The following is a 24,333-nucleotide window of genomic DNA, read 5'->3' on the forward strand; positions in this document are numbered from 1 at the left end:
TTTTCAATTTATGTCTTTGGTTTGTTTTATTCTCTAGATTGCCCCAGTAGAAAATGACAATAGCTATGATGAACTGAAAAGAGATGCAAAGTTATGTTTATCACTAATGTCTCAGGGGTTGCTTTACCCTCATCAAGTGCCTTTGGTACTTAAGGTGCTAAAACAAGTAAGTGTATAACAAATATATATATATGTCTTTTGGTTGGAAGTTTGGCTTATCATTCTAAGAATTTCACAAAGTCAACTGCAGTGCACAGCAGTACCTGATACTTGTTTTCATTTTGAGTTTTCTTTTAGTATGAGAGAATACATGTATAGACCAGAGAACAGACCTAGATTCCCTTATCTGGCTCTGTCACCAACTTCTATGGCCTTGGGCAGGTCACTCAACCCCAGGTTTTTCTGTATACATAAAGAGTTCATATTGAAGCACCTAGGGTACAAAGCGCTCATGAGGGGAGGGAATGGCCATTCTCTTTTATCAGTTCCCCATTATTTTATTCACTTAAATTCCTGGCTGACGGTGGGAAGGCGTAGGTGATTTTATATTTTCTGGCAGCATTTTTAGTAAACTGTGAGCTCAGCTTTATTCAGGTCATACGTGTATTATATAATACAAAAAAATGAACCATATTCCCATGGTTTTCAGATTTTTTAAGTTTGAATAACACTGAAAAATGTTTCAATGGCTCAAAATTTTGGTATTCTTTTTGTAGTGGAATTTAGTAGTTCTTAATCTTTCTTGTTTTCAATGCCCTGCTACTATAAAAAATAAAATAAAATAATGTGCAGCTCTTGGAGGAGTGAGTCTTTAATTATAAATCATTTTTCTCTTCTAAAATTGACTTGTATTTGTGTGTTCCTTTCCCTTTACTCTCAACCATTCATATATCCTGAATGCCTTTACCTGAAATAGCTCATGACAACCCTTCATTTAGAAGGAACTATAAGGTGCGCTTCCTCTAACTATACCTGTAAAATAGGTAGAATTTTTTTAGAAGATTATATAATTTGTGGGTAATTTCAGTGTCTGTCATCTCATTCTCTTGTCAGCACTGTTTTCATTGTTTTTACTTCTCATTCTCAGACAGCAAGAAGCAGTTCTTGGCATGCTAGATACACAGTACTGACCTACCTCCAGACCATGGTGTTTTATAACCTCTTTATTTTCCTCAACAATGAAGATGCTGTTAAAGACATCAGGTGGCTGGTTATAAGTCTTCTGGAGGATGAACAGCTGGAGGTAAAATTTAAGTTAAAGCAAATAGAAATATAATAAATTTAAAGAAAGCATCATGGCTCCTTTTAAGTATTATTTACATATTGATGTGTTGTATTAAAGTGTAAATTTTAAAAGTGACTTTCATTTTAAACAGCCCTACAGGATTAGTTTTGATACCCTAATCGTGATTTCCTGTAGTACAAATGGTAACAAACGTTGGTCAGGTCTTGTCCTGGTTTCTCTTTTGTGAACAAGAGTTTTCTTATCTATGAAATTGCATGTGATAATACTCTGTGTATCTTGCCAATTTTTAAAGGACTTACAAAAATGTACGTGAAAGTGGTTTCAAGAGAATGAAAATCTACATGTAAATGCATGTAGTTAAATCCAGTAAACTTAAAGATAGAATTGTTGTCCCCTATTATTTTCTTTGGTAGAGAAATTAAAGATAAGTTTTGTGGTGGCAGTACATTAAAGTTTTGTATAAAAAGGTATATTTATTAGTTGAAATAGCCTAATATAAGAATAGCATGTTGTGATAAACCTGGAATAAGATATAACTTCCAAAATTGGCTTTAGGTTAAGAAAATGTAATTGAAAATACTCATTTTATTTTATGGGCTTAATGGGTTTTCCATGTAGTGGAGCAATGCCAGTTACTATGTATTATATCAGAGAGCACTGAAAATAGAGTATATCTATAGGACTTGGGAATGGGAATTTCTCCACCTCTCTAATGAGCATATTCATTCTCCAATCCAGCTTCCTTAAGTTCTTTGAGTGTGACAGTGTCTACCAGGGGTGTCCAACCTGTAGCCCTCAGGCCACATGCAGCCCAGGGTGGCTGTGAGTGTGGCCCAACACAAAATCATAAATTGAAACTTTTTCTGTTACTGTTTTTAACTAAAGAATGCAAATGGGAAGGTGGAAACTTGAAAGTCAGTGTTTAGCAACTTCAAAGACTATAGCAGTTGCATTAAAATTTAACATTTTCTGGACCTTGTTTTACAGCATTTTTATATATTATTTTTATATTTCCATCCATGTAGTTGGCTTAAACACAGTTGTTGCCATAAACATAACCATGATGTTTATTAAAACTATCATTTTTAAAATGTGCTGCTGAATATCAGTAATAGTTAAATTTATGGTAATATTTATGGTCATATTGGGGAAAAACTTTGTTTTGAGAAATGTTTAAAGAAAGCTTTCAGTATGAGATTAAACATTTTGTGGAGTTTAATTTTATATAAAACAAACATTTACCCGAATGTAGCGGCTTTCTTCCACTTGGGGGCTATAGACCCTTTGACAGTGTCATAAAGTCTCTGTATTAATATTGTTAAAAACTGCAGTGTCAGATGGGTACTAGCTTTATCAGGGTGATCACTCCATAAGTTACATAAATGTCTAATCACTGGGTTGTACACCTGAAACTGATACAATATTGTGTCTACTATAATTGAAAAGTAAAAATTATTTTTAAAAAATCTCTTAAGAAACTGCAAAAGAGCATTTATACAAATGCCAAGGACAGTGCCCCCCGCAGCTCCCATATCACCCTCTGGTCTCTGTTATTCCACCAGGTTTGGGACCCTAGCTCTAATAAAGTGATTGTCTCTGCAGGTTCGAGAGATGGCTGCAACCACCTTAAGTGGTCTGTTACAGTGTAACTTCCTTACCATAGATAGTACTATGCAGATTCATTTTGAACAACTTTGCAAAACAAAACTACCGAAGAAAAGAAAGCGAGACCCTCGTTTTGTAGGAGATACGATTCCTTCTGCAGGTAACAATACTGGTAGGAAACACCATATTCTTTTGGGAATTAACCAGGCTTACTCAACAAATATTTATTGAATAAATTGTATGTGCCCTAGAGCTGTGCTAGGTACTGGGAATAGTTGTCTGTGTTTTTGAGGAGCTTCGTGTATAGAAGGCAAGTCCTGGTATGTAAAAGCTAAAATTGAGATAGGAACAGAGAAACCTGTACAATAACATAAACAAGAGAAACAAATCAATTAAAATGTCATGATTAAAGAAAAATTTAAATGTGCTTGCAAAGAAGCATCTGATTTTGCCATAAGTAATTGCAGTCATAAGAATAATGAAAAATAAAGATTATTAGTAAGTAGGAAGCTTACTGAATTTGCAGTAAGTGCTTCAAATATGAAGCTCTTAAGTGCTAATTATAGCAGGCACTTAATGATGTCATATAGTTACCTAATAGCAGCTTCCAAAAAATTTCCAATGTATATTTTAGTTTCTTTACTTGAGAACTTTATGTATTAATAATTAAGTACCATAGGAGTTTAAGGTCTTTATTATATTACTAAATGGTATTATTTACAATTTTGATGACTCCAAATTCCCTTTTTTTTCTTTTTTTAAATATATTTTATTGATTATGCTATTACAGTTGTCCCATTCCCCCATTTTATTCCCTTCTGCCCTGCACTCCCCTCACCTGCATTCCCCCTCCTTAGTTCATGTCCATGGTCATACATATAAGTTCTTTGGCTTCTACAGTTCCTATACTATTCTTAACCTCCTCCAGTCTATGTTTTACCTACCATTTATGCTTCTTATTCCTTGTCCTTTTTCTCCTCTCTCCCCTCCCACTCCTCACTATAACCCTCCCTGCGATCTCCATTTCTCTGATTCTGTTTCTGTTCTAGTTGTTTGCTTAGTTCATTTTTGGTTTTGCTTTTTTAGTTTTGGTTGTTGATAATTGTGAGTTGTCATTTTACTGTTCCTATTTCTGATCTTCTTTGTCTTAGTTAAATCCCTTTAACATTTCATATAATAAGGACTTGGTGATATGAACTCCTTTAACTTGACCTTATCTGGGAAGCACTTTATCTGCCCTTCCATTCTAAATGAGAGCTCTGCTGGATAGAGCAATGTTGGATGTAGGTCCTTGCCTTTTATGACTTGGAATACTTCTTTCCAGCTCCTTCTTGCCTATAAGGTCTCTTTTGAGAAATCAGCTGACAGTCTGATGGGAACTCCTTTGTAGGTTACTGTCCCCTTTTCTCTTGCTGCTTGTAAGATTCTCTCCTTTAATCTTGGGTAATGTCTTCACTTCTTCCTCTGTTTTTCTACCAAACTCAACCATTCCTGTGAGCATCCCGATTACCAGTGTTTTTGAACTGTGCATCTGATGAGTTGGCTATCTCTTTATCACTTAGTTCTATTTTTGGACCTTTGATCTGTTCTTTCATTTGGCCCATTTTGTTTTGTCTCAACATAACTTTTACATAATAAGGGGCAAAGCCTTAGGTATTCCCCATGGTGGGGCAACCCACATTGCTGTGTTGTGGCGCTGTATGTGGGGGAAGGGTCCAAGAGGGAACAATGCTGCTTTCTAGGCTATTAGTCACTTCCCCCACTACCCACAAGCAAATTGGGCCCTTCTGGTGCTGATTCCTGGGTGGGTGGGCTTGTGTATGTTCTAGGACCCTGTGGGTCTCTCCAGTGTACTCTCCTGTGAGTCCGGGAGTTTCTCTCACTGCCACCTCAATCTTGACAGGTTTTCCCGGTTAGAGGTTTTCAGGCTTCTATTTCCCTGTGCTGGAGTTTTGGGTTGTGCAGTCTTTCTCACTCCCCAGTTGTTCTTCCCAGTTATCCGCACACAAATGTGGGGTTGCCTCCTACCGGTCTGGGTGAATGTTTCTTCTTTAACTCCTTCGTTGTTGGACTACCATGTAGTTCGATTTTCTGTCAGTTCTGGTTATTTTTTGTTTTTAAATTGGTTGTTTCCTTTTTTTGGTTGTATGAGGAGGCAAAGTAAGTATACCTACACCTCCATCTTGGCCAAAAGTCCAGATTCCCTTTTTCTTAACTTCAGTTCCTTATCCACACCACGTTTCATGTATACCATATAATATACTTATAAATACATAAACACACACATCTTTATTAAAATATAATGAAAATCGGAAAACACTTTAATGTAACTTACATTGCTAAAGAAATAATATAGACCCTGTAGAATACAGATACATTGCAGTTCTGTTTTGAGTTTGTTTACCTAATGAATAGAGAGGTAGTTGTATCCAGAAAAGAGGGGTCCAGTTTTTATTGGAATTTGTTTTAAGATCAGGGATTACACTTTTGCATATGATATGAACCAATCACAAAGGCCATTATTTTGTTAGTTTTAGCAAATCTATGATATTTCTGACCTAGATGTAATTAGGCTATCATTGATGGACAGCTATAGGATGTCTTTAGTTCAGCCTCAAACTCATGTTTTCAATGTACGAGGCCTGCCCAGAAGAAGTCCAGCCATTGTTAATATAACTAAAACAGTTTGCACAACATTGATGTAACCTGGCAGCCAAGGAGAGTGGACTGGAATGTGCATGCATGAACAATGACAACTTCACTGTACCTAGTAGTCAGTAGGGGGCAGTAGATGCCGTTGAGTGAGCATGTGTACTGTGTGGCAGTCATATTCAAAACGGCTGAGCTAGTAGAGGAATGAATCTGCATCAGATTTTGCAGTAAGCTTGGACATTCCTCTGCAGAAACTATTCAGATGATTCAGAAGGCTGTAGCTGTGGGCAGCTGGTGATTGGCAGCTTCATCACAACAACCTGCCCGCTCATACATCATGTCTCGTGCAGAGTTTTTTTGGCAAAACATTGAATCACCCAGGCAACTCAGCCCCGCAACAGCCCAGACTTGGCATCCTGTGACTTTTTTCCTAAAACTAAAATCTCCTTTGAAAGGGAAGAGATTTCAGACCATCAGTGAGATTCAGGAAAATACAATGAGGCACCTGATGGTGATTGGGAGAACTTTGTGAGGTCCCAAGGTGCCCATTTTGAAGGGGACTGAGGCATCCTTGTCCTTTGTACACTGTTTCTGGTATCTTCTTCAATAAATGTCTTTCTTTCATATTACATGACTAGACAGACCTCGGATGTGCTTAAAGATTCATTTTAAATGCAGAAATTTACACACTGAATGCAACTAACATAATCTGAAACTAATTTTATTTCACTGTACCATGTGCAATGGAGTCCTGTAAATATTTGCACATATATTGCTGTTTTCTTTGCAGAGTTGGTCAAACGCCATGCTGGGGTGCTAGGACTTGGTGCATGTGTTCTTTCTAGTCCTTATGATGTTCCTACCTGGATGCCCCAGCTCCTCATGAATCTGAGTGCACATCTGAATGATCCTCAGCCTATTGAGGTAAAAAATCTTCCTTGTTAGTTTCTTTCCATACATATTAGCAGTGATGTTTTGTAACACACTATACTGATCATTTCTGATACACTCTGGACTGTCTGCTTATCAGTAATTATTAAAGTCTTGCAGCGACTCTGCCCTGTGTATATTTAAGGTCTTTTGGTAGCAAGGAAATTACTAAACTTCTATCATTCCCAGTCCAATGAAAGTAAAGCATTGTCAGTGTTGTCAGTATAATCTTATACTTCTATTTTACTAGCATGTTATACAAGGGGTGTCCCAAAAAACTCAGAATTTATTTATAAAATATTGTGTATTCTTACATATTTAAACTCAGTCACCTTTTGAACTCATCGATTTTGATGCCTTTTAGTGCTTCTGCTGTTATTGTTTCACCTCTTCCACATCAGCAAAATGTTTCCCTTTGAGGGCTTCCTTTATCCGTGAAACAAAAAAAAAGTCTCTTGGCGAGATTGGGTGAATAGGGAGGGTGGGGTTCAGGGATTGTGCCATTTTTGGTCAAAACTGCTGAACATTCAGTATGCAGTAGGCAGATGTGTTTGTAAACCCCCCCTTATGAAATGGGCAAACTTGTTGAAAGAGTCTTCAAAAAAAATTCACTGAAGCCGAACGCAGCCTCTTACAGCGCCACCAGTCAGTACACTGATACAGTGATGGGTTCCTAGGACACTCGCCTAGCAGGGAAGCCTGTACTACAAGGGGCCTTCCCTCCAGAAGATAATTCTTTTTCGGGGGTTCCCCCCTTATATCTGCAAAGTATCGAATTAGGAGCTAATATGAAACAGGAAATTAGGGTGGTATTATTTAGTGAGCACCTATGTACCTAAATTAAACAACTCATATGCTTTTGTCCTTTTCACTTTAGTAAATAGATATTAGGTATATATTGGAACTGGTTTAATAATGTTTAAGTTTCTGTAGCTTGTCCAGGTGGTTCTAAAGTGAGCTTGTTGGCTTTGTGAAGTAAGATTGGCCTGTTGGTTCTGGAGCATTTAGTGAGAAGTGAGATCCGAAGTCTAGAGGGTGTGTGGCTTAGCTGTAGGTCTCCTAAATATAACCCTGGGTGTTCGGTGAGATCAAAATAAATGTGTGTGGGTTGCCCACTCTACAGATGACTGTAAAGAAGACCTTATCTAATTTCCGAAGGACACATCACGACAACTGGCAGGAACACAAACAGCAGTTCACAGACGACCAGCTGCTTGTTCTCACCGATCTCCTCGTGTCACCTTGCTATTATGCATAGAAGGGTAAGTCAGCCGGGTGCCGAGTTTAAAGAAGTCTGACATGTCAGGCAAGTGTCACTGGTTTGATGACTGAGAAGTGGGTGTTCGTAAGTTTTTTCTTTCTGCTGATAGTCTTAGATGTCATTGTTTAGATAAAGTATTTTTAGTATAATTTTTGCTATGGCCAGTGGAAGTAAGTTCCCAGAGAAATTTTCCTTGCTTTTCTGCTTCAGGTATTGGACAAAGTAGGCTTAGTAGCATGGAAGTGATTGGACAAAAGAAGTATTATTCTTAGTTGCCTCCTGAGTGAGGGGCCTGGCATTTTGGGTTGCCCTGAGGACTCTAGGTTCTATGTTGTAGTGAGAACATTTCATCTGGGTTCCTTTTTTTTTTTTTTTTTTCCTAAAATTTAAGATTTTGTTTATTTTAGAGAGGGTAGAGGAGGGTGGAAGAGAGGGAGAGAAACATCGATGTATGAGAGATCAGTTGGTTGCTTCTCACCCACCTCTGACTGGGGACCTGGCCCGCAACCTGGGCATGTGCCCGAGCTGGAAATCAAACCCGAGACCTTTAGGTTCACAGGCCGATGCTCAATCCACTGAGCCACACCAGTCAGGGCTTCACCTGGGTTCTTAAGAATTTATTATCTATTTTGTATTGAAAAGGGAGGACTCAGAAGTCTTTCTACTGGGATAGGAAGAATAGAGAGGTTCACTTACAGGGCCTTTAGAGTTAGATGTCCTGTTGCCTGACTGAATTTTTTTTCCTCCCTGATACAGATTATTCCTCACTTCAAGCTCTTGTCAATCAAAAATTCCAGATCCTCAGGTACCATCTGCGGTGGCTCTCTGCAGGTTTTAAAACTCTGCCTTTGTTGAGCTCTCATTATTTTGGTGGTTTCTGTGTTTGGTCTCATGAGTCTGCATTCCACAGGTTGTCAACTGCCATTTGGTTTCCTAACTTGTCCGGAACTGTTTCCAGAGTATTGATCATTTTTTTGCTTTGATGCATCTGACAAAGCCACAATGTCTCAGACTAGAAATAATTACCCAATATAATCATGGCATCGAAGACCAGACAGAGTCTAGGCACTCCTTAAGAAACAGTTTACTTGGAATGGAGAATGCCCATCTGTTAATACGGGTCCTGTCATTTCATTCATCTCAAAATATTTTGAATTCTTTCCAAATGGCTGTTGGGTTTAGATGGTAGTGGGGCTGTGGGCCGTCAATCTGAAGCCCGGAGAGCCATGGAGACGGAAGGGAAAGAGGATGACTCTGGACCCTAACTAAGGGCCTGATGGATTGCTCGACAAGACACAGAAGTGAGGCCCGTGTCCACCATGCTTCCCACGGGCTGGAGTTTTTGGTGCTGAGTGGAAGAGCAGTTGCTGAAAAACTGGGGGTTTGGTGAATAAATTTTTTGATTGATTGTCGTGTGTGTGCACAATGTGTGATTTTGAAAATAAACATTAGCAACAACAAAAACCCTGACTGGTTGACTTTTACCTGTATTCTTTACAAATATTGTTTGACTCTTATTTGAAAACTGTTACACTTAATGGGAAACTGCTGTTTTTGCGGGGATTCTGTAATTTTTTTTATTTTATTTTATTTTTTGCCTGCAGAATCGTTGAGAGACTAAGAAGTCTTGGTATTTAATTGACTTGTTTAATAAATGTTATATAGATGTAAAAGACTGTATAAACTGTAGAGATAGCATTAGCCAGACTTTGTACAAATGCAACCTTTTACATGGCACCATTGTGTAATTAATTTGTAAAGATTCCCATTAGCTCTTTATTATGGTGATTTTTGGCTTTTGTACCAATTGAATGCCACTTTTTGCGTTTTTAAATTATTTTCATGTTACAGAAGCTGAGGTGTGGGGCTTTGTTTGAATTCATTTAATGTTAGAATGTCTGAATTTTTATGTAACTTTTTTGTGTGCATCGCTGAATGCAAACGTCACGTGTTTGCCTTTGACAAGTTTATAGAATGCAAGGTATCTTCTAGGTTAAAGTTATTGGCAAGTTGGTGAAAGTCATCTTGCAACACACTCTGTATAGTCTTCCTTAAAGGAACACTACAGTATATTTTTAGTATCTACTTGCTCAATGACTCAATGCAGACCTAAGCACAGCACTGGTCCTGGTACAGTGTCAGCATACACAGGCGTAATTCCTGTATAGAGTAGTGCCAAATTGATTATTTCATTGTTTAACTAGTTTAAAACCCAATAAATGGATTGTTTTTAACACCTGGCTTTTGTCTTCATTAAGTGGAGAGAATAGTCCTGTAGGCAATGACTCTAGTGCATTCCTTTTGCATCCATAGATCTGGATCCATGAATTCATGGCCCTCTCCAAAATGAACTATGTACCTTGGGCCTGTCTGCCATGGTAGCTGTTAGCTACTTGTGGCTATTTCCATTTAAATTGAATTGGAATTCATTTCCTCAATCTCAGTAGACACATGTGAAGTGCTTATTAGCCACCTCGTGGCTAGTGGTTTACACTACTGAATAGCCTATCAGTGTCACCAGAAAGTTCTTTTGGACAGCATTGATCTAGATGATTGATGTGATAAAAATCATGTGGGGGGTTTGCAAAAATGTTAATTTAACTCATACTCCCAGCTCATGGTATTGATGCCTTTTCCTGAGACCACACTTGGAGCAGTGGGGCAGTGTGTTAGCCACTTCAGATTTTTCCAAGCTGTCGTGAAACCGTGCCTGAGCAACGTTCCTGATGTGGAACTTCAAAAAATACAAGATACTGTGTTCCTCTGTGTTTCTCTGGCTGGGACTCAACACAACATCTTTGTAAAGCTCCATAATGCTCATTTGTGCAGCCAAAATTGAGCGCCACTGGTGAAGACTAAGGCCCACAATAGACCAAAACGGTACAAATCAGAGTTTCCAACATGTGTGCCCTATGTGATTCTGATACCCAGTTTAAACAGTGCTTACTACCTTGACACCTCAGTCTGATTAAACTGTGAATTCTTTAATTCCCTTTTTACTGGTGGGCTTACAAATGAAAGGGAGGAGGGAAAGAACAGGGGTGGATGGTTACTGTTGTCTAAGTTCTCAAGTGCATGTCGCATTGAAAAGAACGGAGGGCGGAGCAGGAGCAGTGCTAAGGTAGGTTTCCAGAAAGCGGGCAGTGAGCAGTGGACGGGGAGAGAAAAGCCTGTGTCCTTGAGGTAAGAGCCACACCAATCTTTGTTTCTGAACTGGATCTTTTAAATAAAGACTTTGCAAAGTATGTTTCAAAATTCAGGAGGAAAATTCACTGACCTATTAATGTGAATGAATACATTTTGGTGTCCAAAAGCAATTATAAACAGGTTGAGAAAGCTGTTTTCAACTATTCAAAAGGGCATTGCCAAGCCCCTTAGTTTGAAGGCCAATTTTGGTAACTAGCACTATGGCTGGTGAGAAATTTTGTTGCATTGAAACACATTAACTTTTCCTACGTGGTCTTCATAGTTATTTTTATGGACAACAATCACTTCTCTTGTTAACATAATTGTGAGTATTCTCCCATTGTTGGATATCAAGGTGGTTTTCAGTTTTCCTTACTACAAATTACACTGCAATGAACATTTTCATACCTTCATCCTTAAAACTTTTTCAGGTATCTCGGTATATTCCAAGGAGTAGGGTTTTTAAGTCAAGAATCTAAACTTACATGGCTGTGGTAATGCTTTCCTCCAAGTGCACATCGGTCGACTTGCGTTGCCAGTGACACTGTGTTAGAACGCTGTTTTCCCTGCAAATTGACAGCCCATTCATATTTCTGTGTGCGATAGCCAGCCCTGCTTGGGGTTGACTACTGAGCCAGTGTTCTTTCCAGTTTGGCACACTTGTCTGGTACATAAAGTAGCGGTGGCCTTGCTGATGGTGCTAAGCAGTTCTGGAACTTCGGTAGTTCCTGGTTTCCTCTTCAAGATTTCTAGAATCCTTTACAACCTGTAAGTTGTTTCTCTTTTTTTTTCCCCCAGTATGAGATAATTTCTCCCACAGGTGTAAATCTGCTGCATTCCAGCCCTAACCTGTCATAATCTCCTGGCATGATCCAGTGCCGGGAATGAGCTGGCAATTATGCAGTAGCTAATTCATATGGAGAGGGATATAATTTGGAGTTTCCATTCTCAATACTGTCTTCTTTTCCTGGCATTTCTAGGGCCCCAGGTGACCATTAATGACAGCCTAGAATAGAACTGCATTGCAAGAGGGTGGGAGTGGAGTGTTACATGGGAATTGATGGGAAATTTTTCTTTAGAAGTAAGTTCATTTCTCAACAATTCTGGGAGCATAAGTCACCTGGACTGAATGTCTACTCCATAAATTATCCATCCCTTTTTGTTTTGATGAAAGCACAGGGCTACTAGGATAGATAAGTGATATGTATAAATCAAGTTTTTTGGTGTTTGGTACCAAACAGTTTAGCCAAAATAGGATTTCAACAGCAATAGTCTCACTTAAGTATTTCACTTGAATGGAATTAATTTTCTGGTTTTCTGGCACAGGGGTGAATGCAAGAGCATTCAAATAGCATTCTCATTTTTAAAAGACTACCCCCCCCCCCAGCCCCGGAGGTTAGAAAAGTAGTAAGATTCCAATGATTCAAAATAGCCAACATACTGAGGAGTGTTACTTGATGGCCCAGACTAAAATGAAACCCACTACATGAGTTCGTTGTTTTGGACATGTGGACGCTAGAAGAGTAAGAGAGTGGTAGTTTTGGGTTTCTGTTCTTGCTTACGAAGAATGAGCCCAGCCGCATGTCTACCACCACTGCTTTCCCTGATTTTTAACATTTTCACATTCACGTCCACGATTTCCTGGTTTGGTTATTTGCATGGGTAGTTTCTTTTTACTTTGCATTTGTCTTCTGGTAATTCCCCTTGCTGAGCTCCTTTAGTAAATTCGTTAATACTTTTAGCTGAGAGGAGAACAAAATCTTTTATATAAAGTTGGTTTGATTTAAATTGTTACTATGGCTTGATTTACAAATTCGAAACTTCAAAGTACGAAAGTGGACAACGATGCCAATTTAGGAGAAAACGTATCGAGCCCAGAGAGGCGCCCTGGTGGGCCTGGAAGCCCAGCGAGGCCGCTGGGCCGGCGGTCAGACAAGAGGCCATAACGCGCCCATAACGAGGGTGCCATGGCTCTGAGGTAGAGATCCCGTGGGTCGCAGCCTCCTGTGGGCCCCCACCCTTCCCTCCTTTCTACCCTGTCCTCCTGCCCTTCTTCCCGTGTGTCAGCCTTAGCCTGTATCAGGGAGCCTCGACTCGCGAACGGCGAACCTCGCGCGCCCGTGCAGGACGGGGAGCGGCCGGCGCCCCTACGCACTAGGGGCCCGCGAGGCAGTGAGCCTGCGAGTGCAGGCGGGGCCCCGGGCCTGGGTGTCCGGCGCAGGGGGCGGCGCCCTCCGCGGCTCCGTGACTGCGCCTCTGCGCCCCCGGCTCGTCGCGGCTCCCGGGATGCGCGGAGGCGGCGATGGCGATGGTACCTGGAGCCCTGGCTCATCCCCGGCGGCGCGCAGAACTGGGGTCCGGGTTGCGAGATGGAGGAGGAGGAGGGGCGCCACTGCAGCCACCCGGCAGGTGAGAGGCCGCGGGCCCCTGCAGGAGGCGACTCCGCAGGGACGAGGAGGGTCGGGGCCCCAGAAAGCCGGCGGGTTAGTGAAGAGTGCACTGCGCTGGTCCAGGCCCCGCCGCCCCGCACCTGCAGTCCTGGCGCAGCTCGGGGGAGCAGCTATCTGGCCCCTGCCCGGCCCTCTCCCAGGCTCCGCGTGGCCGTGGAACTCATTCCCCACCTCCCACAGCCTGGCCGAGACCTCCTTATCCCACCAACCTTCTCCCCGACTCCTACAAGCTTCCTGGCCCGGCCTAGGCCCTACTTACCTAACTCACCCCGGAGCTCCTACTCATCGCCAGCCCCTGGCAGGGGTCGACACCCCACCCCATCTCCATTGCATACCTAGACTGAGTTGGGGTGGTGGTAGGGCGCTCCATAGCCTCCCCACCCCCCTCAGCCACTGACCCTACCCTACCCCATCCGCTGCTCCGGGTATTCTAGAGGTAGTTCAACTGGGGACCAAGAGCTTGGGCTCTGAAATCAGGTAAATCTCGCTTGAATCTTAGTGACCTTGGGCAGGTCATCTAACTTCCCTGAGGTTTTCTGGATCAATACAAATACAATGGGAATAATAATACAATGGGTGAGGGCTAGACTTTGAAAATGCCCGTCCTTGAGAAACGAAAGGCATTATGAGAAAAGAAAATGCGTCTAGGTCCTGAGTTGACTTGGGAAAGCTCATATAAAATGTATTAATGTACTAAAATATTAAGACAGCACACTAAATTACCAGACTCTTCACACATCTTAAGGCGAAATCACTGTCACAGTACAATACATTTTTATTTACAATTCCTTGTTTACTAGTTATTTTAGGATCCCTCTTCAGTTGTAACAAGATGCACGTGTTATGAATTCCATCCATGTTGTAGCTAATATGCCTGCATAAGACAGGTGTTCCAACTTAAAATTTTTCTGGGTTTATGATTTTAATCACATTGTTCTCCAGGACCTATTTATGGTCCCAGAGATAAAGAGTAGCTTGTATGGTGGTGTTGAAAAAAACGTTAGCAACCTTTATTTAATATTTAATCATAGCAAATAGCTATTCACTTACCCCCTCCTCACATCAATGAGTTTTGTAGTTCTGTCTTGACAACTTTGTTCCAAATTGTGTTCTCAGCCTCCTCTTTCTTACAGTCCCAAAGTTAGTTAGTACTAGGACCTAGGTTTACTTACCCTCCATTTCCTTTATTTCTCCTCAACCTTCTCTGCCGAAACCTTTACTTCTATTCTGTCTTCTGCTTTCCCTCCTGTTTCTCTTCAGCCTCTGATTCCTAACTTTTTCCCAAATTACCCAATAGGAGTGGTTTATCATTACTTTATACCAGAACCATAATTATCTACTTTGACAAAAACGTATACTGAAGTACATATCTGTGTGTGTATTCAAACTTTGGGTTCCAAGAACTTTGACCTGAGAAGAGATTGCAATACCTACTTGATTATAGGATTATATTGAGAATGAAATAAAGTTTGATAATTTATGGAAAGCTTCTAGTATAAGTGCCTGGCAATTAATAAGCACCCAATAAATTATTCCCGCTGTAACAATCTTCTGATCTGGGATCCTTCCCTTGATCTCTTCACTGTTCTGTTTAGCCTGGTGAAGTGTGGGTTTTAGAGAGTAACCGCCTAGTTCAAATTCATGCTCTAGCACTTTAAGTTGGGTGCTGTTCCTCTGACTCAGTTTCCTTATCCATAAAGTGGAGATAAGTTATAGTAACTGTCTTGGAGTTGTGAGGATTCAGTACTCCAGCACTGAGAAGAGTGGGCGGCACGTCATGAGCACTCAGTGAAGTTCGCACACTAGTAATGATACTGGTCATTGCATTCCTGACCTGGAAGTCTCCATTAGTTTGTCATCTATTGAAGAAATGTTCGGTTTATGAAAAAATTATAACTGTACAGAAAGTGCAGTTTGCTCCTCATCTGCTCCAAATCTTCTTTCCTCCTGCCTCTTACCTTTGACTTGGTTTGTCAATACTGGTTTGTCATTTCATTTTCCTTTTGACAACTCCAATTCCAAACATGTCCTAGCTGGGCATCTTCATAACTTTCCTCCCCACCCCCTACTTCTTCAGTATTGTCCACTTAGTGTTTCTCTTAGCATCCTAATTTCGGACTCTTTATCCTTCTAATTTCCCACAAACTAAATTCCAGCTTCCCTCTTCACCCCTGCTCATCTCTCTACTTCCAAAGAGGAAACCCTTGGGGTTGGGGTGGGGGGGTTGGGGAGGAGAGTTTGTTATAAACATTAGTCTCACCTCTGCCCTTCCTGTCTCCTCACATTGGGTTTTCTCTTCCACTTCTGTTTTCATCAGTTAATCCGAATCCTCTAATTAACAATAAAAAAAATAGTAAAAGGGTATCTTTTGCACCACATGAGCATCAAAAAGTGTTCAGAAACAGACCACAATCTTAAGTGAAAACAATAATAAGCTACCCATTATTATTTTTAAATTTCAAATCATTAAGAAACAAAAGGTCAGAAGTTGTATTCTTCTCTCTCAGTGAACCTTTGTGGGGAAAGGACAGAACAGTTGGTCTCACTTCCCAGGGGGGACATTCATCTGCTGCCATGACCCGCCCCAGCCGACCATCGTGAACTCAGAAGACGTTGTCTTCTCCCTTCGTGAAGGACACTAGTCAGTTACGTGGGTCTCCCCAGGACAGCAGTTTTGTCTGATACTCACTGGCACAGCCATGCCCGTTATGGAAGGCTGAGAGGCTTCTGTACATTGGGTGGTCCGTAGCTGCTTCTTGGAGCCCCCAGTAATCCCTCACTGACCTAACCCCTTCCTCTGCATCCCATGATCCAGCACCCAAAGGGTTAACCTCTGGCAGAGCTGGCGGTTAAATATTCTGAACATCAACCCTGGACCTCCCCAGTGCTACTGGTTATTCCTAAAATGCTGGATTAAAGCAAATACCTTTTGGTTGTCAAGCGCACTACACCAGGCTCCAAGGAACAAGTTCGGCTGTCTCACTTGGAAGCATCTTTGGGAACAGGGTGGGCACCAAGCCACTCAGGGCTTTTGGCTTTGGAATAACAGAAGATTTGTGTGAATGTACTTTAAATCTCATTGCAAAATAGGGGGGAGAAAAGTTACAAAAATAAAGGAGCAAGAAGAAAAACAAGTCCTTTCTGTAGAGCAGAGGCTGTGTCTTACTCATCTTTTTTACCCACAGCACCTGGCACAAAGCTGACATGTGGTGTGCGCATGGTCAGTGTAAATGGCATGAATGAATGTGTGAGTGGGTGCTCGCCTCCTGCTTCATCGTGAGGATGCTCTTGTTGGAATAATGGTAACTCACATTTATAGGGCAGTTTAAAGTTTACAAAGTGGTGCTTTGCACCTTGTAAATCTCAAATATAATTCTGATACTCTTCGTTACTTTCATTTTTTCCCCTCAAATATGGTCCTACACAAAGTTTTTTTCCCAAAGGAGTGTATGGAGTTAGCCAAGAAATCACAAACAGGGAAGAGAAATTGTAAATAAAGGCAATTAAATGGTTCTTCTTTGGAAAAGAAATAGGATATGTTAGTGAGTTATGCAAAGGGCCACAGTATACTTCAACAATATCCTCTGCTCATATTTCCAGCACATGCTGTTTTTCACTCCAATCCTGCTACAGAGACCTGTCCCCTGCCCTCACGCCCCCACCCCCTCCCCTCAGCTCCTCTTCATCGGGAATCCCGTCAGCCTCTTGGCCTCTGCCCTGGCTTGGATCAGGTTCCTCTTCTCTTCCTTCCATAGCGCTCTGCTATCCTCTATTTACCACATTAGGCTGTAATTACCCAGTTAGGTTGATCTCCAACTAGATTGTCCTCTCTTTGTCCAGCAGGTTTTGGTCTTGTGTCTCCAGTGTCTGACACCAGAGTGTTTCTAAAAGTAACCGCTGGCCCTGACTGATGTGGCCAAGTTGGTCGGGCACTGTCCCACATCGCTGGTCCAATTCCCTGTCAGCGCACACGGCTGGGCTGCAGTTTCAGTCCCGGTGCTTATGAGAGGCAACTGAATGATGTTTCTCTCTCACATCGATGTCTCTCTCCCCCCCTTTCTCCCTCCCTTCCTCTCTCTCTAAAAATAAAATTAAATCTTTTTAAAAATCATTTAAAAAGTAAAAGTAACATCTGAACACCCTTTAATCAGAATCTCAGTGGGTGAGACCCAGGAATCTGCTTTTTTATCTGCTCTCTAGGTGAAGCTTAAAACTAGTTCGAAAACCACAGTGTCCTAAAATCTCAAATTAGCTGGATAATTGTATTTGGAGGTGTGTGTGTCTTTTCTACGTTGGGCTTTCTGTGCACTGGGTCAGAGCTGACAAACTCGTGCTTTTCTCAAAGGTCATGAGGTCACTCTACTTTCTGTTTCAGGATTTGCCTTTTTTGTGTGCAGGCCTTTCTGCCTCGGGTCTCTTTTGTCATATTTCACTCACCTGTGAGTCTGAGGCCCTGACTCCCTTCCTGCAGAAGGAAGAGACCTTTCTCTCTGAAGATGAACTCAACAGACCACCTCCAGGATGCTCCCAACACCACCTTGCTCCCCGAGCCTCACTTCGCCGGGGGGAACCATACGGCTCTCCAGGCGGACCCCCAGGATCTCACCCACACGGCCACTTTGGTAACCTGTACTTTTCTACTCGCAGTCATCTTCTGCTTGGGCTCTTATGGCAACTTCATTGTCTTCTTGTCCTTCTTTGATCCAGCCTTCAGGAAATTCAGAACCAACTTTGATTTCATGATCCTGAACCTGTCCTTCTGCGACCTCTTCATCTGTGGAGTGACGGCCCCCATGTTCACCTTTGTGTTATTCTTCAGCTCAGTCGGGAGCATCCCGGATGCTTTCTGCTTCACCTTCCACCTCACCAGTTCTGGCTTCATCCTCATGTCCCTGAAGACAGTGGCAGTGATCGCCCTGCACCGGCTCCGCATGGTGCTGGGGAAGCAGCCGAACCACTTGGCCTCCTTTCCCTGCACTTTGCTCCTCACGGTGCTTCTCTGGGCCACCAGTTTCACCCTCGCCACCTTGGCCACCCTGAAAACCAGCAAGTCCCACCTCTGCCTTCCCATGTCCAGTCTGATTGCTGGAGAAGGGAAAGCCGTTCTGTCTCTCTACGTGGTCGACTTCACCTTTTGCGTTGCCGTGGTGTCTGTCTCGTACATCATGATTGCTCAGACCCTGTGGAAAAATGCCCAAGTCAGAAAGTGCCCCCCTGTAATCACAGTTGATGCTTCCAGGCCACAGCCTTTCGTGGGGGCATCTGTGAAGGGAGGTGGAGATCCCACCCACTGTACCATGCCGGCCCTCTACAGGAACCAGAACTACAACAAACTGCAGCACATGCAGACCCATGGATACACCAAGAGCCCTAACCTGCTGCCAACCCCTGCAGCCAGCCGACTCCAGCTGGTCTCAGCTGTCAATCTCTCCACGGCTAAGGATTCCAAAGCGGTGGTCACCTGCGTGATCATCGTGCTGTCTGTCCTGGTGTGCTGCCTTCCACTGGGGATTTCCTTGGTGCAGGTGGTTCTGTCCAGAAGTGGGAGCTTTGTCCTGTACCAGTTTGAACTGTTGGGATTTACCCTTATATTTTTCAAATCAGGATTAAACCCTTTTATATATTCTCGGAACAGTGCAGGGCTGAGAAGGAAAGTGCTCTGGTGCCTCCAGTATGTAGGCCTGGGTTTTTTCTGCTGCAAACAGAAGACTCGTCTTCGAGCCATGGGCAAAGGGAACCTCGAAGTCAACAGAAACAAATCCTCCCATCATGAAACAAACTCTGCCTACATGTTGTCTCCAAAGCCCCAGAAGAAATTTGTGGACCAGGCTTGTGGTCCAAGTCAGTCGAAGGAAAGTATGGTCAGTCCCAAACTCTCGGCTGGACAGCAACACTACGGTCAGAGCAGCTCAACGCCGGTCAACACTCGGATTGAGCCGTACTACAGTGTCTACAACAGCAGCCCGTCCCAGGAAGAGAGCGTCCCGTGTCGCTCACAGCCACTAAACTCCTTTGGGTTTGCCAGCTCATATATTGCCATGCATTATCACACCACCAATGACTTAATGCAAGAATATGATAGCACTTCGGCCAGGCAGATTCCGGTCCCCTCCGTTTAGAGTCACAGAGACCAGAGGATCTTGTGTAAACTTTTTTTTGTTTCTGATACTAATTGATTTTTTTTTTCACTTTGTGAGGCCAGTAGTGGAACAAAACAAAGATTCAACTAAACGGTTGGCAGTGATGATTTTCTTTGGTCTGAAGTACTAGCATCTATTGGTTTGCTCTGTGCTTTCTTGACATTTAAAGATTTAATGTAAAAGTTTATTATTTAGATTTTTACCCTGACCTGTGTTCCAAACTTTTATACTAAACTTTCAAATAGATACTCTGCATCTGTTTAAAGGGATGACTCATGCTACTGTGTTAAAGTGGAAGGTGAACTGATGGTGATCGTCTGACTGAGTGTTATAGTCCTTTGAAGTACATATGAGCTGGGTAGTTTAAAGAATGTAAAGGTATGATCTTTGCTGAGATGTTATTTTTATTAATTGAATTATGAACTTTGATTCTTTGAAGTATTGAGATGGGGAAAATATACTTTTTTTGGTAGCAGACTTATTTGAATAAATAATATATTGTTAAAGCAGAAAATCAGAAATATAATATCTGTAATGATCTTTACCAAAAATACACAGGTATTAGGCACTTTCATAAGGCAGTCCACCAAGAATATAGTATTATGATTTTTATTATTTGTTACTATAGACATTTTTCTGTGTCAGTGGAGTAGCTATATAGTTCTTTTAAAAAGAAAGATGTGGAGAAGCGGGAGGAGACTGCACCATGGCTCCGAGGCCCTGGTTCTCCACATACGATTCTACTTGCCAAATCACACAAGAGGTTGCTGAGAAAATTCAACAATGAAACCAGTAAGAAAGAAATGGTGGAAATACAACCAGGGTCCGGCCTGATGATGGGAGGGGCCAAGCAAGGCGTCCCAAACCCTTGGCTCTTTCAGGAGCTGGAGGAGACCAGAGGCTTGGGTTTTGACGAAACCCGGCAATGGCAGCAGAAAAATCATCCAAGGACAGGACGCAGGCCCTGATGCCCTTTCTTCTGTCATCAGTCGCCAGAAGCAAATGGGGCGAGAGATTGGGAATGAGCTGGTTGAACCAAATGAGATGATTGATGACCTTGCCAACCTGGTGGAGACAATAGGCGAGAAGCTTTGCACTGATACCAGGTGTGGAACTTGGTGGACAGAAAGTCAGCACCTTGCGGGATGAGAATGGTGATTTTACTGCTACTCGAGGCTGTCGTCCTTGCGGTCTGGCCTGCCAAGTAGTGGCAATAAAGTGACCAGCAGCTGTGACCCACCGGTGAGGGAGGAAAGCTTAGCACCCACGCGATACATAAAAGCTGCTCTCAATAAATTCCCTCAAAGCTCTGGAAGAAAAGAAAAAAAGAAAAAGATGTTTTTCCGTGGTAAGCGTGAATTATTCTATTTTGAATGGTCTTACCCAGGAATCCTAGTGAAGGAGACTGCACCCATGGGAGAGGTGTGCTGTTCTGAGGGGAGGCGGTGCTGCAAGGGTCCACCTCAGCCGGGTGCTGTTATGTGGAAAGCAGCCTCGACTGCTGCATGTTGGATGATCTTTGTTATTTCCCAAGAAGGGATATGGATGAGAATGGGAATGTTTTGATTTATACTTTCCTTCTGTGTGAGAATGGATTGTTAACAACCTGACAAAAAGTTTCCAAGTAACTATTCAGAAATATTTTTTGTCTTATCTATTGTGGTGGAAAAATTCTTAAGATCTATTTTTAAACGAATTGTGTTAGTTCCCTCCCATCAATCTTAAACTGGAGATGGGCAATAAGGAAAAATGGATTAAGTATTTCTACACCTAAAACTAATTTTATTATATACAGTACTCTGTGATTTCTAGCATAACAACTGTAAATTCATATTTTTATGTAAAAATATTTTCATCCTACAGTTAGCATTTGAACTTGTTACAGTTTTGGAACAATAACTGCTAGACACAAGATGAACATCAAGAAACAAAATCTATCTTTATAAACTGTTGTATTCAAGAACCGTCATTGCAGACTGGAAGGCATTTTATTCCTGCGGATGAAAGATCATCAATTCACAGCACCCCCTCCCGGGCTGTTCCCAAGCACAGAGGCTCAGGAGATGCTGGGCTGGAGCTCCGCTCAGCCTCCTTGCACGGCTCTTACCTTTCGGTGCCAGCCAGGCACTTCTGTTTCTGAGACTGGTATGAGATGTGGGTTTGATTTTTTTTTTAATTCACCTTTTAGGGCTCCCTCCTTCCTGTCTTTCCCTTCTTCCTTTATTTTTGCTATTCAATTTTACAATAAAAGAGAAAATATCCACTCTTTTTTTTTTTTGTAATTGAGTGCTATTTTTGGAAGTCACTATGACCTGTTTCCATTGTGCTTTTATTTTTACTATAACACTGTTTTATTAATGCTCTCATGAGATAGGTTAGTATATTATCTTTTTTTTTTAACAAAGAAGTATGATATTTAGTATCTTCTCCCAAGAGCATTTGAAGAATTGTGGCAATTTAGAAATCAGACTTTGTCAAAATCAGAGCCTAGTATTTATTCCAATAAGCCAGACAGCTTCATAATTAATATTAAGAAGATATTTCACACTTTTAAAGGTAGTATTCCTTTTTTGGCCAGGCATTTCAAATGTGACTCAATAGAAGATTCAAAATAATAATTTCTACTTATAAAATTAAAGATGACAGTTTTCTTATGTGACCTTTGAGATGACTCATTTTGGGGAGGTACAGATTGTAGTGTAAAGAAAACTAAGCATGTGCCTAGGAGACCTCTTTGTGCTCATCAATGAATTGTTGATTTAATTTGCATGAAGTACACGTGGGCTAGGTTCTTAGCCCTCCTCCACATCTGCATCTGCAGACACAGATCTACAGACACAACTTCTCTCTTCATAAGGGCTAAAATGAGAACTGAAAGCAATGAGAATTCAGTGGAATATGACTAATTGTCAGGGTATATTAACCAGTTCTCTTCATGCTTTACTGTGATGCAAATCATGTGTGTATTTCAGGCATTTTATAATTGTTCTGATGTTAACCATTAGGCCAGATTTGTATTTCTCATGCTTTTAATGTTCTTTTAAAATAATGTTTGGAAAATAAAAATATTGAAAATTCTAACATTTCTGAATATCAATCAGACGGTTATATTATGACTTTTCTGTCCAATCATTTGAAAACAGAGAATAACAGTGATCATTATTGCACAAGAAATAATATATTGAAGCTCAGAGACAGTTATTTTCCTTAAGAGATGAAATAATTTGACATTTTGTAGCATACATAAATGCTGAGACTAAGAATAACTCCAGCCCTGGCTGGTATGGCTCAGTGGATTCAGTGCCGGCCTCTGAACCCAAGGGTCACCAGTTCAATTCCCAGTCAAGGCATGCCTGGGTTGTGGGCCAGGTCTCTAGTTGGGGCCATGCAAGAGGCAACCACACATCAGTGTTTCTCTCCTTTTCTTTCTCTCTCCCTTTCCCTCTCTCTTAAAATAAATGAATGAATGAATGAGTGAATGAATCCAAAGGTTAATTATTTATTAAACTAAGTTTCTCAACCAGTAGGAAAAGTCCTGAGTAAACATTTCAAAAACCTCTTTAAAACAAGATTAAAACCTGGAAAAATATAGAGTTTTAGAATTTGTAGCTTATCAATCAGAGTTTGGTTTGGAGAATGAGAAAATATAAATTGAAGCAGAAAGGGGTTTACTATAGGAAATTAGATGTCTACTAACTCATTAAAAGTTCAGGGCTCTACGACACGTTTCCAGGAAAGACGGCACAATAACACACTGCCAGGAGAGCTCCCACTTCTGCTACAACTAGGAAGGGAAGAAGCCACTCAGCCTCCCTGGACTCTGACTTCAAGGGCACCCTGTTGAAGTAGTTATCCAGAGGTCAGGAACCTGTCACCACTACCGCCACCTCCACAGCTAACCCTCCTGACATCTCCAAAGCAAGTGGCTGAACCAAAGCACTGCTGTGGGAAAAGTTGGGCAGGGTGCATGGAGTTGGTGGAACCCAGTTTGCATTTATAACCCCACCTTCCTGCAAATCTGGAAACTAGTTACACTAAAAGGGTATACTAAAAGGAGGTTCAGAACAGATGCTGAGTTGTAATCTCTGTCCACAGTGGGCCACCTTTTTGGTCCCCAACATTTGTATTCACTCCTTCAGGCATTCTCCCACTTGAAACAATGCAACTTCTCTCATTTAAACAGAAACATGCCTTCTTCCCTCCAGCCTGGCTGCTTTTATTGTTGTCTGTATCTTTGGTGTTCTGCAGTTTTAATATATGTTTCTTTTTATGTATGTGAGGATTTGTTGGACTCCTTGAGCCTATGTCCTCGTGTCTTTCATCTGTTCTGGACAATTATCTTTTCAAGTATTGCTTCTGTCCCATTTTCTCTACACTCACCTTGGATTTTCACCCCATGTCTTTGTTTCTCTGTTGTACAGTCGTGCACTGTATAATGACATTTTGGTCAAAGACAGACCACATACACAATGGTGGGCCCATCAAATCATAATGGAGCTGAAAACTTCCTAGTGATGTAACCATTATAAGGTCATAGTGCACCCCATTACTTACGTGTTTGTGGTGATGCTGTGTGAACAAACCTGCACTGCCAGTCATAGAAAAATATAGCATACACAGTATGTACAGTACATACTACTCGATAATAAACTGATTTATGTATTTACTGATTTACATATTTACTATACTTGTTATTGTTATATTAGAGTGTACTCTTTCTACTTATGAAAAAAGTTTGTCATAAAACTGTGCTGTGTTACACTGGCCACAGTCTCATCTTGTGTTTACTGTGAATTTTGATTGCATCATTTTCTCTTGTGCTGGATTTAATCTCAGGTTATTTTGTTCATCATGGCCCCTAAG

At 41.5% G+C, this 24,333-nt stretch overlaps 2 protein-coding genes across 5 annotated transcripts in view; both read left to right on the forward strand.

Annotated features, from left to right (window-relative positions):
* The window catches only part of PSME4 (proteasome activator subunit 4), a 93,783-nt gene extending 83,855 nt beyond the window's left edge, over window positions 1-9,928 (forward strand). Inside the window, exons 42-47 of one of the 2 annotated variants that reach the window (XM_045827534.1) lie at window positions 38-166; window positions 1,088-1,243; window positions 2,849-3,023; window positions 6,294-6,427; window positions 7,557-7,695; window positions 8,451-9,928. In XM_045827534.1, coding sequence (XP_045683490.1) covers window positions 38-166; window positions 1,088-1,243; window positions 2,849-3,023; window positions 6,294-6,427; window positions 7,557-7,691 — 729 coding nt within the window. In that variant the 3' untranslated portion in view covers window positions 7,692-7,695; window positions 8,451-9,928. The remainder of the gene's footprint in view (window positions 1-37; window positions 167-1,087; window positions 1,244-2,848; window positions 3,024-6,293; window positions 6,428-7,556; window positions 7,696-8,450) is intronic. The other variant, XM_045827535.1, reaches the window with a different exon arrangement.
* Window positions 9,929-11,556: 1,628 nt separating this feature from the next.
* GPR75 (G protein-coupled receptor 75) lies at window positions 11,557-22,794 on the forward strand. Of its 3 annotated transcripts, none has more exons than XM_045827491.1 (2): window positions 11,557-11,648; window positions 17,706-22,794. In XM_045827491.1, exon 2 carries the CDS (start codon window positions 17,827-17,829, stop codon window positions 19,447-19,449), a length of 1,623 nt encoding a protein of 540 aa, XP_045683447.1. In that variant the 5' UTR covers window positions 11,557-11,648; window positions 17,706-17,826; the 3' UTR covers window positions 19,450-22,794. The 3 variants fall into 3 exon arrangements, with proteins under 3 accessions (XP_045683447.1, XP_045683446.1, XP_045683448.1); XM_045827490.1 differs by lacking the exon at window positions 11,557-11,648 and adding an exon at window positions 13,151-13,289; XM_045827492.1 differs by lacking the exon at window positions 11,557-11,648 and adding an exon at window positions 13,236-13,289 and having other exon boundaries at window positions 17,728-22,794.
* The last annotated feature ends 1,539 nt before the right edge of the window (window positions 22,795-24,333 follow it).

The sequence above is a fragment of the Phyllostomus hastatus genome, unplaced genomic scaffold, assembly GCF_019186645.2.
Source record: "Phyllostomus hastatus isolate PE091 unplaced genomic scaffold, TTU_PhHast_1.1 phas_scaffold_78, whole genome shotgun sequence".
Lineage (NCBI taxonomy): Eukaryota > Metazoa > Chordata > Mammalia > Chiroptera > Phyllostomidae > Phyllostomus > Phyllostomus hastatus.